This window comes from Mustela putorius, unplaced genomic scaffold, assembly GCF_011764305.1.
Source record: "Mustela putorius furo isolate JIRA1106 unplaced genomic scaffold, ASM1176430v1.1 tig00000129_pilon_pilon_pilon, whole genome shotgun sequence".
In the NCBI taxonomy this organism is placed as follows: domain Eukaryota; kingdom Metazoa; phylum Chordata; class Mammalia; order Carnivora; family Mustelidae; genus Mustela; species Mustela putorius.
The window spans coordinates 9144219-9160316 of record NW_025421290.1 but is presented as its reverse complement, the minus strand read 5'-3'; the positions used below and the strand labels follow the sequence as shown (position 1 = coordinate 9160316).

The 16098-nt window shown below is 42.1% G+C and overlaps 1 protein-coding gene across 1 annotated transcript in view; it reads right to left on the bottom strand.

Annotated features, from left to right (window-relative positions):
• Positions 1-12521: 12521 nt before the first annotated feature.
• Positions 12522-16098, bottom strand: part of CGRRF1 (cell growth regulator with ring finger domain 1) — a 30463-nt gene continuing 26886 nt past the window's right edge. Inside the window, exons 5-6 of the mRNA XM_004738815.3 lie at positions 14259-14366; positions 12522-13872 (exon numbers count right to left, since the gene is read on the bottom strand). Of these exons, the coding sequence (XP_004738872.2) occupies positions 13552-13872; positions 14259-14366 (429 nt within the window). The 3' untranslated portion in view covers positions 12522-13551. The remainder of the gene's footprint in view (positions 13873-14258; positions 14367-16098) is intronic.

Sequence of the window (16098 nt, the reverse complement as noted above, 5' to 3'; positions counted from 1 at the left end):
GCTATCTAAAGTCGTGGTTTTTTCCTTCCCGGAGCAGGCACCACGAGGGAGACCGTAGTGCTCAGTTACTGGTTTTCTGCTTCTTTCTCTCTCTCCACTCACCGAATTGTAAGCCACACAAGCTCAGGGACTGAGCTCAGGACACTCACTATCTTCCGGGACCCATCCCACAGAAGTGCACGGTCAATATTTGTGAGTGGAATGAATGAGTCTCGGTGCCCCATCCTGTACGTACATACCCTTGAACTGCGTTTCGAGATCCAGCCCACGAGCATGTTTTTACCTAAACTGCGGCAAAATGAGAGTAGCAAGAACAACGTTTTTTCATTGTTCGAAATGTTTTCAATTCAAAGGGCTTTACTCTGAGATTATGTTCTCCGTGCATTGGGGGGTATTAAAGTATCTTATATTAAATGATGGTGGTAGTAAGGAGTATTTCACTATTAATGTCTTAGGTGGAGAGATTTTAAAAAATGAGGTGGGGGGGGGGGACTTTAGTTGGTCTGCTAGTTTTTCTGGCCCATGAAATTCAGAAGTCTGCAAGTCAGAGGTCACATCACTCCCTCCAAGCGGCTGTTTCCATGACCTGGGGTGGCTGCTGGCATTGGATGATTATTATCTGCTTTCTTCAAGTCCTGTGACTTGCACATGCGGCAGCCACGGACAGGTACTGGTCAGCTCTCCCCTGAAGGGTCTGCCCCAGGATAGTGTGGCCGACCCCAGCTGCCACCTCTTTGCTCGGGGGCACACTGTCCACTTTGTAGGGACTTTCTCAGAAGTGTGCTGTGGTCTGAGGCCCTTCCTCTCACTCCTTCCTCCCTCTCTGCTTTCACCATCCTTGTCTGCAGGCTCTCCCTGCCCAGTCCTGCTCCCTCCCCATGGAACCTTCAGGAGCATTTCCCCCCAGTAAATGGCTTACACATCTAATGTTATCTTCTTGAAGGACCTGCCTAACAGACAGCCTATCCACTGGCTTAAAGTGACCCTGGGGATCACACAAGGGATTCCAAATGTGATCTGACCAACTGCGCAACCAGGGATAGGTGACAATCTTATTTCACCCTCTATAAAATGGAGAAAATACAGAGCTGTTGTGAGACGTGAGTGAATTACACATGCACTGCCTCCCAGTGCCTGTCAGTAATAGCAATGGCCTGTCCCCCACTCTCCCTCGCCCTGAGGATATGGAAATGCCTATTCAAATGCTGTTCTGATCTAGGAAGAAGTGTTTCACAGGTTCAAGGGAAAAGTGAACCAAAGTGTAGATTCTTTGAAAGTTGTACATTTGAAAGAACCTAAATGAAGGTCTCCTAGAGTAATTAGTGTGTAGTATCAGACGATCACATGTAAAATGAGCTCGAGTGCAAACTCCAGCTTCCAAAGAGCAGATGTTCGGGCTGTCGTCTGGGTGGAATGGTGTTTAGCTGAGCTAGAAATGTCACTGGCAGGTGGCAGAACCGTTTCCTGGTGGAAGGAGACAAGTGCAGGTGCTTCTCTGTCCACTGTCCTCAGGAAAGGAGCAGAAGCACTGACAGGCATGCTGGTGAGAGTAGGCTGTTCGGGTGGAGGAGATGCAGAGAAGGAATGGACGATGAAAAGACTGGACTCAGGCCAGCACTGATTCTGATTTAATTCTGATTTAAAGTGTCTGCATCAGGGACGCCTGGGTGGCTCATTTGGTTAAGCAGCTGCCTTCGGCTCAGGTCATGATCCCAGTGTCCTGGGATCGAGTCCCACATCGGGCTCCTTACTCAGCGGGGAGCCTGCTTCTGCCTCTGCCTCTGCCTGCCATTCTGTCTGCCTGTGCTTGCTCTCTCGCCCTCTCTCACTCTGATAAATAAATAAAATCTTTAAAAAAAAAAATGTGTCTGCATCAGACAGAACTCTGCATTTCCCACTGGGGGCTAGGGTGCTTCTTGGAAAGCAGACACAGCTCTGATAAAGTAGCTTCTGCATGAAAAATACTGTTTAGGGGCACCTGACTAGCTCAGTCCGTGGAAGCGTGCAACTCTTGGTCTCGGGGTGCTGAGGTCAAGTCCCACATCGAGCAGAGAGCTTACTTAAAAAAATATATTATTTACACACAATTGCAATGCTGGCTCTCAGAGGTTCATTAGGAGGTCTGAACATAACTGACCCATTAGGAAGTACTTGATAAATAGTAATTTTCCTTATTTCTGTGCCCAGGTTAGAGTGTGTTTGTTTGGCTACTTTACATCTTAGGGCTGCCTCGCACGGAGACATGCTTGGTTCACTCTTCAAAGAGTTTTGCTCTCTCAAAATCCATATTATAGGCCTAGGACAGGATTGCCAGGGCTTGAGTCAGGATTGGAGGGGATAAAGAGAGAGATGTGGAGGAAGGAACTGCAGAACTGGTGACAGATGGAATGTGGGAAGGCTAAATCAGGAGTCAGGTTTGCTAAGATAGCAACAGTGACAGGCAAGCCAGGGAAGGCCCAGGAGCCATGGCCTGGCAGACTACACTTGAGTTCAGCTCTCATCAGAAGAATGCTCTGAAACATCTGTGTTGGCAGGGGCACACATGCGGATAGAAAGCCCAAGTTCTATGAGCCCAGGGCAGAGTGGGGATTGCCTGGACCAGCTTCCCACATCTCAACTGGGTCGTGCGGGCCTCGGGGAAGGAAGGCAGACTCTTGAGAAATCAGGTTTTGCTTTTCATTAGGGTTCTTAATTCTCTCGGGATCATTTTCAAATTTTGTTCAGTTCCTCCATTTAAAGACTTCTTCCCGGGGTGCCTGGGTGGCTCAGTGAGTTAAGCCTCTGCCTTTAGCCCAGGTCATGATCTCAGGGTCCTGGGATCGAGCCCCGCATCGGGCTCTCTGCTCAGTGGGGAGCCTGCTTCCCTCTCTCTCTCTCTCTCTCTGCCTGCCTCTCTGCCTACTTATAATCTCTCTCTCTGTCAAATAAACAAATAAAATCTTTTAAAAAAATTAAAAAATAAAGACTTCTTCCCCCACCAAAAAAGACTTCTTAAACCCAGTTTAGGTAAATAGAATGCCACTATCCAAAGCTCCTGACAAGTAGTTATGATTAGTTATTGTTCAGGAGTCCAACTGGAATGTGAACTGGACAAGTATGTTGAATCGAGGAAGAAAATGGCTTTTTAAAAAAATTGTGGTAAAATATATAAACAAAACATTAAATTTACCCTTTTTGTCAACAATTCTGAAGTGTGAAATTCAGTGGCCTTAAGCACATTCACGCTGTACAGCAAATCACCACTATTTCTGGAACTCTTCATCCTCCCAAACTGAAATCCTGTACCCATCAAAAAAAACAACTGCCACCGCCCCCCTCCCCTGCCCCATTCCCTCCCAGTTCCCTTAGCTCTTGCTAACCAGTATCTATTCTGTGTGTCTACCGTTTATTTCTAGGGACGTCATGGAAGTGGCATCATACAGTGTTGTCCTTTTATGTCTGTGTTCTCTCACTTAGTGTGATGCTCTCAAAACTCATCCATATTGTGGTACGTATCAGAATTTCATTCCTCCTTAAGACTGAAGAAAGAAGGGCGCCTGGGGGGCTCAGTGGGTTAAAGCCTCTGCCTTTGGCTCAGGTCATCATCTCAGGGTCCTGGGATCGAGCCCTGCATCGGGTTCTCCTCTCAGCGGGGAGCTTGCTTCCTCCTCTCTCTCTGTCTCTCTCTCTGCCTACCTCTCTGTCTACTTGTGGTCTGTCAAATAAATAAATAAAAATCTTTAAAAAAAAAAAAAAAGACTGAAGAAAGAGTCTATGAAGAAAGCTTTTGAAACAGCTTTCTCTAAGATGGAGTTAGATAAGAGGGGGTTAACTCTGATTTTTAGAACTTAGTCAGGAACACTACATTTTTTACTGATTTCAAACAATATAATTCAAACCAATTAACTAGTACAGTTATTTAAATAAAATATAAATACTAGCAAATGAACCACAGTTTCAAACACAAACGCAGATGGAGTCACACTTTTTTAAAAAATAGACAAGTGTGTGAAGTATTAATTATAGTTTTTTTACAGTAAAACATCGCACAAGGTGTCATAGGTAAATTTTCAAATAAATATAGTCAGAAGGTTAAATATAGTCAGAATTTAAAAATGGGAGGGATTTTGGAGGGATTACTTGTCCCAGATTGGCATAAGAGAGTAAAAATCAGGGGCGCCTGGGTGGCTCAGTCATTAAGCATCTGTCTTTGGCTCTGGTCATGATCCCAGGGTCCTGGGATCAAGCCCCTCATTGGGCGCCCTGCTCAGTGGGAAGCCTACTTCTCCCTCTCCCACTCCCCCTGCTTGTGTTCTCTCTCTCCCTGTGTCTCTCTGTGTCAAATAAATAAAATCTTAAAAAAAAAAAAAAGATTTATTTATTTTGGCAGGTGGGGAGAGGGTCAAGGAGAGAGAAAATCTTGAGCAGACTCCCCCTGAGTGGGGATACCCATGCAAGGCTTCATCTCACGACCCTCAGTGGAAACTGGAAGTCAGATGCTTAACCAACTGAGCCACCAAGGCGCCCCTCGGATCATATTTCTACAATCTATTCAAAGATCAGGCTCTCCCTTCCCCAATATTCTTTTTTAAAATTTATCTAATATTAGGGGCGCCTGGGTGGCTCAGTGGGTTAAGCCGCTGCCTTCGGCTCGGGTTATGATCTCAGGGTCCTGGAATCGAGCCCCGCTTTGGGCTCTCTGCTCAGCAGGGAGCCTGCTTCCTCCTCTCTCTCTGCCTGCCTCTCTGTCTGCCTGTGATCTCTCTCTGTCAAATAAATAAATAAAATCTTAAAAAAATAATAAAAATAAAATTTATCTAATATTATGTTTGATTATAGATTTTGTTATACTTGTGGTATTAGTCAGCTTTGTTATATTTGTAATTTGTTATACTTTCCCCCAGTACTTTTTGCAGCAATCTCTGTAGGATGAGAAGATCCCACTGTTGCTGGCACCAACAAGCACTGTTGCACAGGATATGCTAGGTTAAATATTGATGAATCCCACATTTTCCACACCCTCAGAATGTTCTCAGTCAGAAAAGCTACGAGAAATGGCCTGGTTACATATTTAAATTTTCTTGCAAGATTTTTCAAAGCCTTTATTGAGCTAATGTTCATTAAGCCTTTTCTGGAGAGTATAGTGTAGGTAGGGCAGGCCCTAAATTTACTTGAGCCCGGAACCCATTCTTCATAGCGTAGTCTTGTCGTATAGTATTGCCTGGACTATGTTTTAGGAAATGCATGGCTCTGATAATAGGCTTGAGAAAAGCAATAAAAGTGATGAAAGAATTTTTAAATTGTATCTACAGTTCAGTGATGGAAAACCATGAGTTTTTCAGACGATGTAGGAAGGCAACTAGTGACTGAGAGTACAAGCTTCAGGCAAAATAAGAGACAGCAAAACTGAATTCAAATCCCCACTCTACCATCAAGTAGCTGTGTAATGGGGGCTATTTAGCCTGTGGGTCTCAGTTTCCTGTGTACCTCAGTAAATTGAGCCAGGATTACGGGAGATAATATCTAATTGTGTCAATTAGAGTATACCCAGGAGACAAAAACCATAACAATCATTTTATCAGAGATTATTAATAATAAAGAGTCGTTAACTGAAAAGTCGAAAGGAAAACATGAAGGTATTTAGAGGTAGCAGCAGCAGAGAGCGGCTCTCTTCCCCAGGGCTGGAGAAACACAGTAAAGAAGGTGGAATTATAAAACCTGGGGCATTTGGAGGTTGAGGGGTGGGCGGCTCCCAGAGCTGAACTTCTCAGACCGCTGAGGATGGGGTGCCGCTGGGCTGGGGCTGGTGTCCTGAGTGGGGAGGCGAGGAAGCAGGTTCAGCAAATGTCGGAAGAACGGCCGGGATGGGGGGGTTCAGCAGCTTCTCCTGGAACCAACCACCCCTGCCACGTAGACTGAGGTAATGCCCCCAGGAATAGGAAGCCCACAGGAAAGAGACAGCAAGGAGCAGAACTTTTCTTCCTCTTATCTGCCAGACTCCCTCTGTTGGTCTGATTTGCAAAGCTCTGTAGGCAGCCCACTGGGGAAGCATGAATGTGGTCCACAGAGCCTTATCCCAGCATCACAAAGCAGAGAATGGAAGGGAAGGGTGGTCTGGAGATTAGAGGCAAAACCTTCATCCCCCACCCTCGTCCCCACACAAACCACAAAGTGATTAGGTCATGGAAACTAGGCGACAGCTCTTTCTGCTCCTCCTAATCTGACTAGTTGACTCACTCCTATACCTGGGACAAATTTGCAGAATTTCTGTAGGACGTGGCTATGATAAACACAGATGAGATTAAATGCTAGAGGTTCAACCAATTACATGAAACAAACAAGGTAGGCGTAATGTCACATCTGAAACTTAAAATGTCTAAAATGGAACTCTCAGTTTTGCACAGCCCCTTCCCCAAACCCGTTCCCCCTTTGTCTTTTAAAAGTGCAATTTGAACGAGGTCACCTCCCTATTTGACTCTATTATCTTCCCACTGCACAGAAGACAGTCCCAGATCCTACCGTGGCTGATAAGGCCTGTGCTCTTTCCAACCCCATCCACGTGGCTCCTCCTTGTTTATTCAGTGCGGGTCACACAAACCTTCTCTGCGTTCCTCCAACACCCAAGCTCTATTTCACTTTGAGCCATCGCACTTTTCATTTCTTCCATCCAAGTGTCAGACTTCCCACCACCACCAGGACCACCACCAGATGACTAGTCTCCTATCAGTCTCTGGGGCTTCTATCTTGACCTCTTCCTTCCCAACAACACACCAGTTCATTCTCCACATTCCGCCAGCTAGCTTTTTTATTATTTTTTTAAATAAAGAGCAGCTCATATAAGGTCACCTTCGTGCTTCAACTCTCTAGTGTTTTCCCATTGCTGTTGTTTTTAATAAAACAAATCAAATCACGTCTGATTAAAACCCTTTAATGACTCCTCTTTATTTTGTGATAAAGCTTAACTCTTACCAACCCCTTCCTGATCTCGCCTTAGTTTTTTTTTTTTTTTTTTTTTTAAGATTTTATTTATTTATTTGTCAGAGACAGGAGCGAGAGTGAGCACAAGCAGACAGAGTGGTAGGCAGAGGCAGAGGGAGAAGCAGGCTCCCAGCTGAGCAGGGAGCCCGATGCGGGACTCGATCCCAGGACGCTGGGATCATGACCTGAGCTGGAGGCAGCCGCTTAACCAGCTGAGCCACCCAGGCGTCCCTCACCTTAGTTTATCCAGATACCCACTCTTGCCACTTCTGCTCAACATTTTGTGAAGCTTTTTCTGTATGTATTAAGATGATCTTATGGTTTTTATCCCTCCTTGTGTTAATGTGGTGTATCACAATCATTGATTTGCCTGTTGAAACATCCTTACATCCCTTGAATAAATTTCATTTGATCATGGTGGATGACTGTTTTATGTGTTGTTGAATTCAGTTTGCTGAAGCGCAGGGAGCTTCCTGCTTGGCAGGAAGCCTACTGCTCCCTCTCCCTCTCTCTCCGCTTGTGTTCCCTCTCTCCCTCTGTCTCTCTCTCTCAAATAAATAAATATCTTAAAAAAAAAAACAAAATACAGTTATATCACTTTTATTCACTTGGATGGCAACAATCAAAAAGATAATGAGTGTTGCTGAGAATGTAGAGCAATTGGAATCTCTTTGCATTGCTGGTAAGAATGTAAAATGGTGCAACTACTTTGAAAAACATTTGGGAAAGTCCTTAAAGTGTTCAAAATAGGATGATAGGACTTCCACTTGTTGTTGTATACCCAAGAAGAATTAAAACATGTCCACACAAAAACTTGTAACCAATGTTCACAGCAGCATTACCCATACTAGCGAAAAAGTAGAAAAATCCAAATGTCCATCAACTGATAAATGGATAAACACAATGTGGTATATCCATGTAATGAAATATTATTTGGCAATAAAAAAGAATAAAATGCTCTTTCATGCAATAACATGGATAAACCTTAAAAACATTATGTCAAGTGATGTCACATATAATTCTACTTGAGATTCTACATGTGATTCCATTCCATGAACTGTCCAGAATAGGCAAATCTTTAGAGACTGGAAGGAGATCAGTGGTTGTCTAGAGTCGGAACAAGATGGCAGGGATTGAGGATGAATGCTAATGTGCACAAAATTTCTTTTTGGGAGTAATGAAAATGTTCTGAAATTGATTGTAGTGGTGGTTGGAAAATTCCATATTATACTAAAACTAGTCACTATACTAAAACTATTGAATGGCATGTAAATTATCCCCATTAAGCTGTTAAAAAAGAAAAAGACAAAACAAAAAAGGTCATGCAGCTTTTACCTTGTTCACTAGGAACAGTTGCTCTTGGAATCCTGAGCCCCCTTTAAAGAAATCTGACTACGGTGAGACCACCAGGCTGTGACAAAGCCCAAGCCCAAGGAGAGGCCACATGTCCCAGATCAGCCCTGCTTTGAAGTCATCACAACCAAGGCACCAAATATGTGAACAAAGACGACGTCAGATGATTTTCGCCCTCTGGCCTTTGAGTTACACTCCCAAACATTTGAGTTTTCCCAACCTAACTCCCAGGCAGGCTCATGCCTACCATATTCTGCCCCAATACCTGACCACAGAATCTAGGAGCATAATAAAATAGTGCTTGCTTTATTCGACTGCTTTGGGATGGTTTATAAATACCACTCTTCTGGCTTTCTTCCTACTTCACTGTCTACTAGTCTACGGGTTCCTGTCCAATCTCTCTGAATGTCAGATTATCTTCTCAGTATGTGGACTTCTGGTCCTGGGTGTACTCCTTCAGCCACTGCACATACATCCATGGCTTTACATACCACATTGATGACCTTCAAATTTGTATTTTTAGCTGGATCTCTCCCCTGAACTTCAGAGTACTATCTTTGCCTGTTTATTTGATATTCTTCCTTGGTTTCCAACTAGTAAAACAAAACCGAACAAAAAAAAAATCGCTCTTTTCCTCCAAACCTGCTCTTTTTCCAAGTGGCTCCATCTCATTCTTGTAGTTGTTAAGGTCTCTCTGCGTAGACATTCCCATGGCTTACTTCCTGGCCGCCTTCAAGTCTCTACTAAAACCCCTGGTGAGGCCTTCCCATTACTACTATTTGAAAGAGTAACCCCATTTCCATCCTTCACATTCCCTGTGTGCCCAACCGAGCTTTGATTTTCCCATAGCCCTTTTCTCCACCTGAACTGCTACATTTTACTAATTTGTCTCTCTCTCTCTCCCCACTAGAATGTAAGTGCCACAAAGGTAAGTGTCTTGCCTATTATTTTCACTGCTGTATTCTCATGCCCAAACAATGTGTGACGTCTGGAACTCAGTAATTACTTAATTATCGAATGAAGAATCAAATGAGTTCAGGGAGCAGAAATGTGATCAAGAACACAGGTAAGTGCTGGTCTCAAAAGTAGATATAATCTCTCTTTTAAGGAAGAGAGAAAAGAAAGTCCACTGGCTATGAACATCTAAACAAAGCAGTAATAGTACTACGCAGCACACATAGGGCTTCCTCTGTGCTCTGCCCAGGTCGAAGCACTTTACACATATTAATTGGGCTAATCCTTTCAAGAGGCTACAGGTAGGTTCTATTATCACCATTTCTACAGACAAGGAAACTGAGGTGGAGTGAGTAAGTAACTTAGCCAAGGGCCAAGTGGCAGAGCTGGGATAAAAACCCAAGATATAGGACTTCAGGCTCTATCACCTTAACCTCCACACCACACTACATCTTGAAGGTTCTTTGCTGGAAGGGATACAGGACTGGTGGGATATAGAACGTGAGAAAAGTGGAGGAGGTTTGCAATAGCTGTTAGGAATTATAGGGGGTCCAAGAGGGAAAAAAATGAAAGGATTGTTGAGCAGCAATGAAGGCCTGAACACAACTAAACAACATGGCTCTGTGGTAGACTCCATTAATTGCTTAGTTCACTTGACCTTCTGTGGTAACAGCAGTAAAGAAACACAGTTGAGTTCAGCCAAGTTTGTCGGTTGATGGGGCAGGTAGAGCAGAGAGATCAAGAAAGCAAGCTAAGATAAAAACACAATTTGCTTACTCCAAAATAAAAAAATAACAGATTCAAAGGGGCACACACATCGATGTTTACAGCAGCATTATCAACAATAGCCAAACTATGGAAAGAGCCCAAATGCCCATCGACTGTTGTAGCATATATATGTATGTAATGTGGGCAATATGAGTATTACTCAGCCATCAGAAAGAATGAACTCCTGCCATTTGCAAGGACGTGGATGGAGCTAGAGTGCATTATGCTAAGTGAGATATGTCAGTCAGAGAAAGACAAATACCCTATGATTTCACTCACATGTGGAGTTTAAGAAATGAGACAGATAAGCATATGGGAAGGGGGAAAAAAAAAAGAAGGAAGCAAACCATAAGAGCCTCTTAACAATAGAAAACTGAGGGTTGGGGCACCTGGGTGGCTCAGCAGGTTAAAGCTTCTGCCTTCGGCTCAGGTCATGATCCCAGGGTCCTGGGATCGAGCCCCGCATCCGGCTCTCTGCTCGGCAGGGAGCCTGTTTCGTCCTCTCTCTCTGCCTGCCTCTCTGCTTACTTGTGATCTCTCTCTGTCAAATAAATAAATAAAATCTTTAAAAAAAAAAAAAAAAGAAAACTGAGGGTTGATGGAGGAAGTGGGGAGGGGGATGGGCTATATGGGGGATGAGTATTAGGAAGGGCACTTGCTATGATGACCATGGATATTGTATGTAAGTAATGAACCACTAAATTCTACTTCTGAAATCAATATTACACTATATGTTAACTAACTAGAATTTAAATAAAAATTTGAAAAGGAAAAAAAACCATACTTGACATAGTGAGCAGGGAACCCAGGAACGAGTTAATGAATTATTAGAATAAACTCAAGGACCCAGGAACTAGAGGTCAGGCTGACAAGGATGAAGATTCAGGAGGAATATAATACAGAGAGGCAATTTCAAAATCTGGGAAATAGCGTTAGGGAATTATCCAGCGATAGGGCCCATCTGAGGCAGAACAGGAGGCTGAAATCATCTCTTCCTACCCTTCCTAAACCCAGACTATCTATGTTGATGCTTCAAATGGCCACAAACCAAGACAAGGCTCTTCACACTACAAAAACGGGAAGGCTTAAAAAATACAATAGCCCCATGGGAAATCATTCAATGACTTGTGTTGAGTCCTTGAGTTTTTAGGTTCCTCCTCTAGAACTGGTTTGGACAGTAAAAGCCCTCATATGCACTAAGTTGGGAAGAAAGAGTCACTGAAGGAGAGGTATCCAATCACCTGTCAGGTCTGCTTAATGAAGCTCTGGGTGGGATTTTTGGAAAGTAGCAACTAATCTGTATCAACCAAATATTTTCTCTAATAACCCATTCAAATAAAATACTTACGTAGATGTTCTCATAAAACATCACTTGTTCACTGCTACTGGAAGATTCTGACATAAGCCTCTAGGAGTCAGTGAACTTGTTTCTACTTGATTACCTACCAAATTCCTCGTATGAATTACCAGAAAGGGCAGAAAGATCAATTACTTTAGTCATAGTAAGAGAGGCTAAGGGCATATCATCTTTAAGAGTTATAAAAAATGATGGGCGAAATAAACAAATTCCATACCATGGAATATTAGCTTTTAAAGTGAAGGAATTCTGACTCCTGCCACAGCACGGATGAACCTTGAAGACATTGTACCCAGTGAGATAAGTCAGACCCCAAAGGACTAATATTACGTGATTCCAGGTATATGAAATACCTAGAATAGTCAAATTCATAAAGACAGAAAGTAGAAGAGTGGTTACTAGAAGCTGAAAAGAGGGAGAATGGGGAGTCAGTGTTTAAATGGATATAGAGTTTCAGTTTAGGGTGATAAAACATTCTGAAGATGGTTACTGATGATAGGCACACAACCATGCGAACGTACGTAATGTTCCTGAACTGTACACTTAAAAAATAGTTAAAATTTTCTGGTATGTATATCTTACTACAATTAAACAGTTACAAAGAATGGAGAAGATTGTAGGTGAAAATCTATCGCAGATGAGAAAGCAACCACATGGCTCAGACCGTTTCAGTACGAATGGATTGGTAAAGAGAAGCAGGATGGCTGAGATGGACAAAGTGATCTTTGAGGATTCCCCCAATTTACAGCACAGGGTGAGTTTCCCAGATAAACTGGTATGAGCTAACTGTAGCTTTCCCTGACCCCTGCTTCCAGGGGCAAGGTTGGAGCAGAGGCCTTGGGACTTCCGAGGTGGGGACATGTTTCTAAAATGCTGCCAGTCCTCCTTTGAGGCCAGAAGTCTTGCCCGATTCTCTGTAGCCCAGATTGCCAAGAGGGATCTGGCCCCTAGGAGGTATTTAATAAATAGCTACTGAGCAGAGATGAAAGTTTGATTCGGTTTATAAAATGGAGAATAGGTAATATCTTTTTCAGTGTTATATTTGATTAGAATAAAATGATATTATGTAGAAACACTGATACAAAGATAAGGCATTACTCTTAATACAAACAGGACAAAGAAGTCTTGAAAATTTCCCTGAAGTTCAGTTTATTTGCCATGATCTAATTTCTTGGTCAATGGAAGGTAATTTCCCCTGAAGACACAGAAAAGCTCTGATTTACCTTTTTCTTCTTTGTCATCTTGGAAAGCAGGAGGGATGGGGCTTTTTGCCTATCAGGTTACTACTCTGGAGGATATGCGTTTATTTGGAATAAAAATAGAGTAGAAAAAAATAGTTATTTGTTTCTCTTAACAGCTTTTCTGGCTCTAAAACTTTTTTGGTTTTAGAAGGATTTGCTACACAGGAGGAAATCAAAAGTAAGGCATTACAAGTCTCACAGTTCTTCCCTGATAGGTCACATTCTGCTAACCTAATCATATTTGACAATAAATTTAATTATCCAAGACATTTTATTATCCAAGTTTTATATATCTGCTTCCTATAGATGAGTATCATTTTAATCTATGATACACTGAGAACAGACAAGAATTGCATCTCACATTTATGATTTAAGATGCTATATTAAAATTAAGACTTGTGTTTATGTGACTATAAGGAAAATTAGATGGATCTTTATAAAAACTGTTATTTTAGGAAAAGATTTAGAGTTAGAAGCCCTTTCCAACTCCTTTAGAAACTGGGGAACATAAAATTACTTTAGGAAGAATTCAGTTTTTTCCCAATTGCAATCCAGATGATGTCAAAGGCAAAAACATCCAGAGATCTTGACTTTTACCTCCTCAGATTTTAGATGGACTGCTCTTCGGGATTTTTCCTAATCAGCATCATGTGAACTCCGCTAGCTGATAAAAGGCCAAACATTTACATTCTTCCCAAGAGGTGAATGCATTTTTTATGTATTAACACAGATGGTATTCCAGTATTTAGCATATGGGACAGGAAGGAATTCATGTCATCATCCATGTACCATGCAAAGGTGAAGTTAAAATAGAATTTTCACTGATGGTCAACACTGTAGATTCCATGTTATGGTCAATTCCAAGAACACAAATTTCTACATCTTCAGTGGAAAGTATACTTTTCAGTCATAATAACACTCTCAAAGAGCTTTCAGTTTGTCTTTCTCTGGCTCCTTTTGACTACAAAGTGTAAAAGACTCCTGAACAAACTGCCGGCACATGGGACACTGCTGGAAATAGCGAACACAGCCGTCACACAAGCATGCGTGCCGACAGGGCAGCAGCACCCAGTTCACAGTTCCATTCTGGCAAACCACACAGTCCTTGCTGTTCTCCTCTGGAGGCTCCGCTTCGCTCTCGGACAGCCCGGCCTTTTCCAGCAAACTGCGCTCTCTGCTTTTTTCCTCTGGAGATGAATTGCTGGAGGGAGTGGAATTATTATTTGCAGACATGAAGAGTTGCTGAAAATCAAAGACACAAGGTGAAGGATAATCACAAATGACAATTACTCCTTTTTTTTTTTAAGATTTGATTTACTTATTTGAAAGGGGGGGCAGACTCTGTACTGAGCACAGAGCCTGATGTGGACTGATCCCACGACCCCAAGATCACGACCTGAGCAGAAATCAACAGTCAGACCCCCAAATGACTAAGCCACCCAGGCACCCAAACAATTACTCTGTAAATCTGGGAGTCATAAAAGCTGCTAAAAATTTGTAAGCTAGCAAACCCAATAGCAAATAATAGCTAGTTTCTGTGATAACTGAAAAATTTTATCTCTTTATACATGGTCATTATTTGAAACTCTCCAGATAAAGGGACAGAGATAAGATAACAGGGTACTTACCTTAAGATCATGAAATTGACCTTGAGCCAGGAGTAAATATTGATACAATATTCTACAGGAAAGTTTATACGTTTGATCAGGAATATGAATTACTGACACCATGGAAATCTAAAATAAAAATTAAACACTAGTCAGTCAGTACTTAACCTCCTTACATTATTTCACAGATATGTAAAAGAAAAGTAAAAGGTGGGGCACCTGGGTGGCTCAGTGGGTTAAAGCCTTTGCCTTTGGCTCAGGTCCTGATCCCAGTGTCCTCGGATCAAGCCCCGCATCGCGCTCTCTGCTTAGTGGGATGTCTGCTTCCTCTTCTCTTTCTCTGCCTGACTCTCTCCCTACTTGTGATCTCTGTCTGTCAAATAAATAAATAAAATCTTTACAAAAGTTAAAATTTTTTTAAAAATTTAAAAAAGTAAAAGGTTGATAAATTAGAAAACTTACAATAATTGATTTTTTAAAAAAAAAGATTTATTTTTTTAAAAGATTTTATTTATTTATTTGACAGAGATCACAAGTAGGCAGAGAGGCAGGCAGAGGGAGAGGAAGGGAAGCAGATTCCCTGCCAAGCATAGAGCCTGATGTGGAGCTTGATCCCAGGACCTTAAAATCATGACCTGAGCTGAAGGCAGAGGCTTTAACCCACTAAACCACCCAGGCGCCCCAAAATAAGTGATTTAAATCATAGTCACTAAAGTGGAACCAGTTATGGAACACATTTTTGCCAGAGTTATTTCATTTAAATTATACTCAAAGTTACAAATTTAATGCAATCCCAACAAAAATAAAAATGGGCTTTTTCATAGAATTGTATGAGTTGACTCTACGATTCCCATGAGGAAAAAGAACACGTAAGATTAGCTAGGAAAATACTGGAACAAAGCTGTGGGGAAGATCAAGCCCAGTCAGATATTAAGACATAATACAAAGCCTCTAAAATTAAAATAGTACAGGCACATGAACAGACAGGTGGCTAGACCAGAACAAACGGTCCAGAAACAGACCCAACTATCTATACAAATATGACAAAGTTGCCATCTAAAATCACTCGGCAAACAGTCTTTTTATAAGAAGTACTGGGACTGGATAGCTATTTGGAAAAATATAAAATTAGATGCATTCCTCAAATCGTATGGAAGAATAAAGTCTAAAAGCTTAAGAAGCCTAATTATAAAAAAATAAAACTATGCAAGCCCTAGAAGAAAACATGTGAATTCCTTTATACTCTCAGTGGAGGGAAAGACTTCTTTTTTTTTTAAGATTTTATTTATTTATTTGACAGAGAAAGAGAGAGATCACAAGTAGGCAGAGAGGTAGGCAGAGAGAGAGGGGAAGCAGGATCTTCCTTGAGCAGAGAGCCTGATGCGAGGGTCAATCCCAGGACCATGAGATCATGACCTGAGCCAAAAGCAGAGGCCCAACCCTCTAGCCACCCAGGCACCCCAGGGAAAGATTTTCTTTTCTTTTTTTAAGTTGTTGTTTTGTGTGTTTTGTTTTTTTTTAAGATTTTATTTATTTATTTGACAGAGATCACAAATAGGCAGAGAGGCAGGCAGAGAGAGAGGAAGGGAAGCAGGCTCCCCCCAGAGCAGATAGCCTGATTTGGGGCTCGATCCCAGGACCCTGGGACCATGACCAGAGCAGAAGGCAGAGGCTTTAACCAACTGAGCCACCCAGGCGGCCCCAGGAAAAGACTTTCTAACAATGACTGAAATCCAGAGGCAGATGCATTTATTTGAATGTGTCAAAATTTAGAGCTTGTATGACAAAAAGCCCCATAAAGTCAAAAGACATTCGATGAAATGTAATAAAATATTCACAATATCCATAATTTATGAAAAAC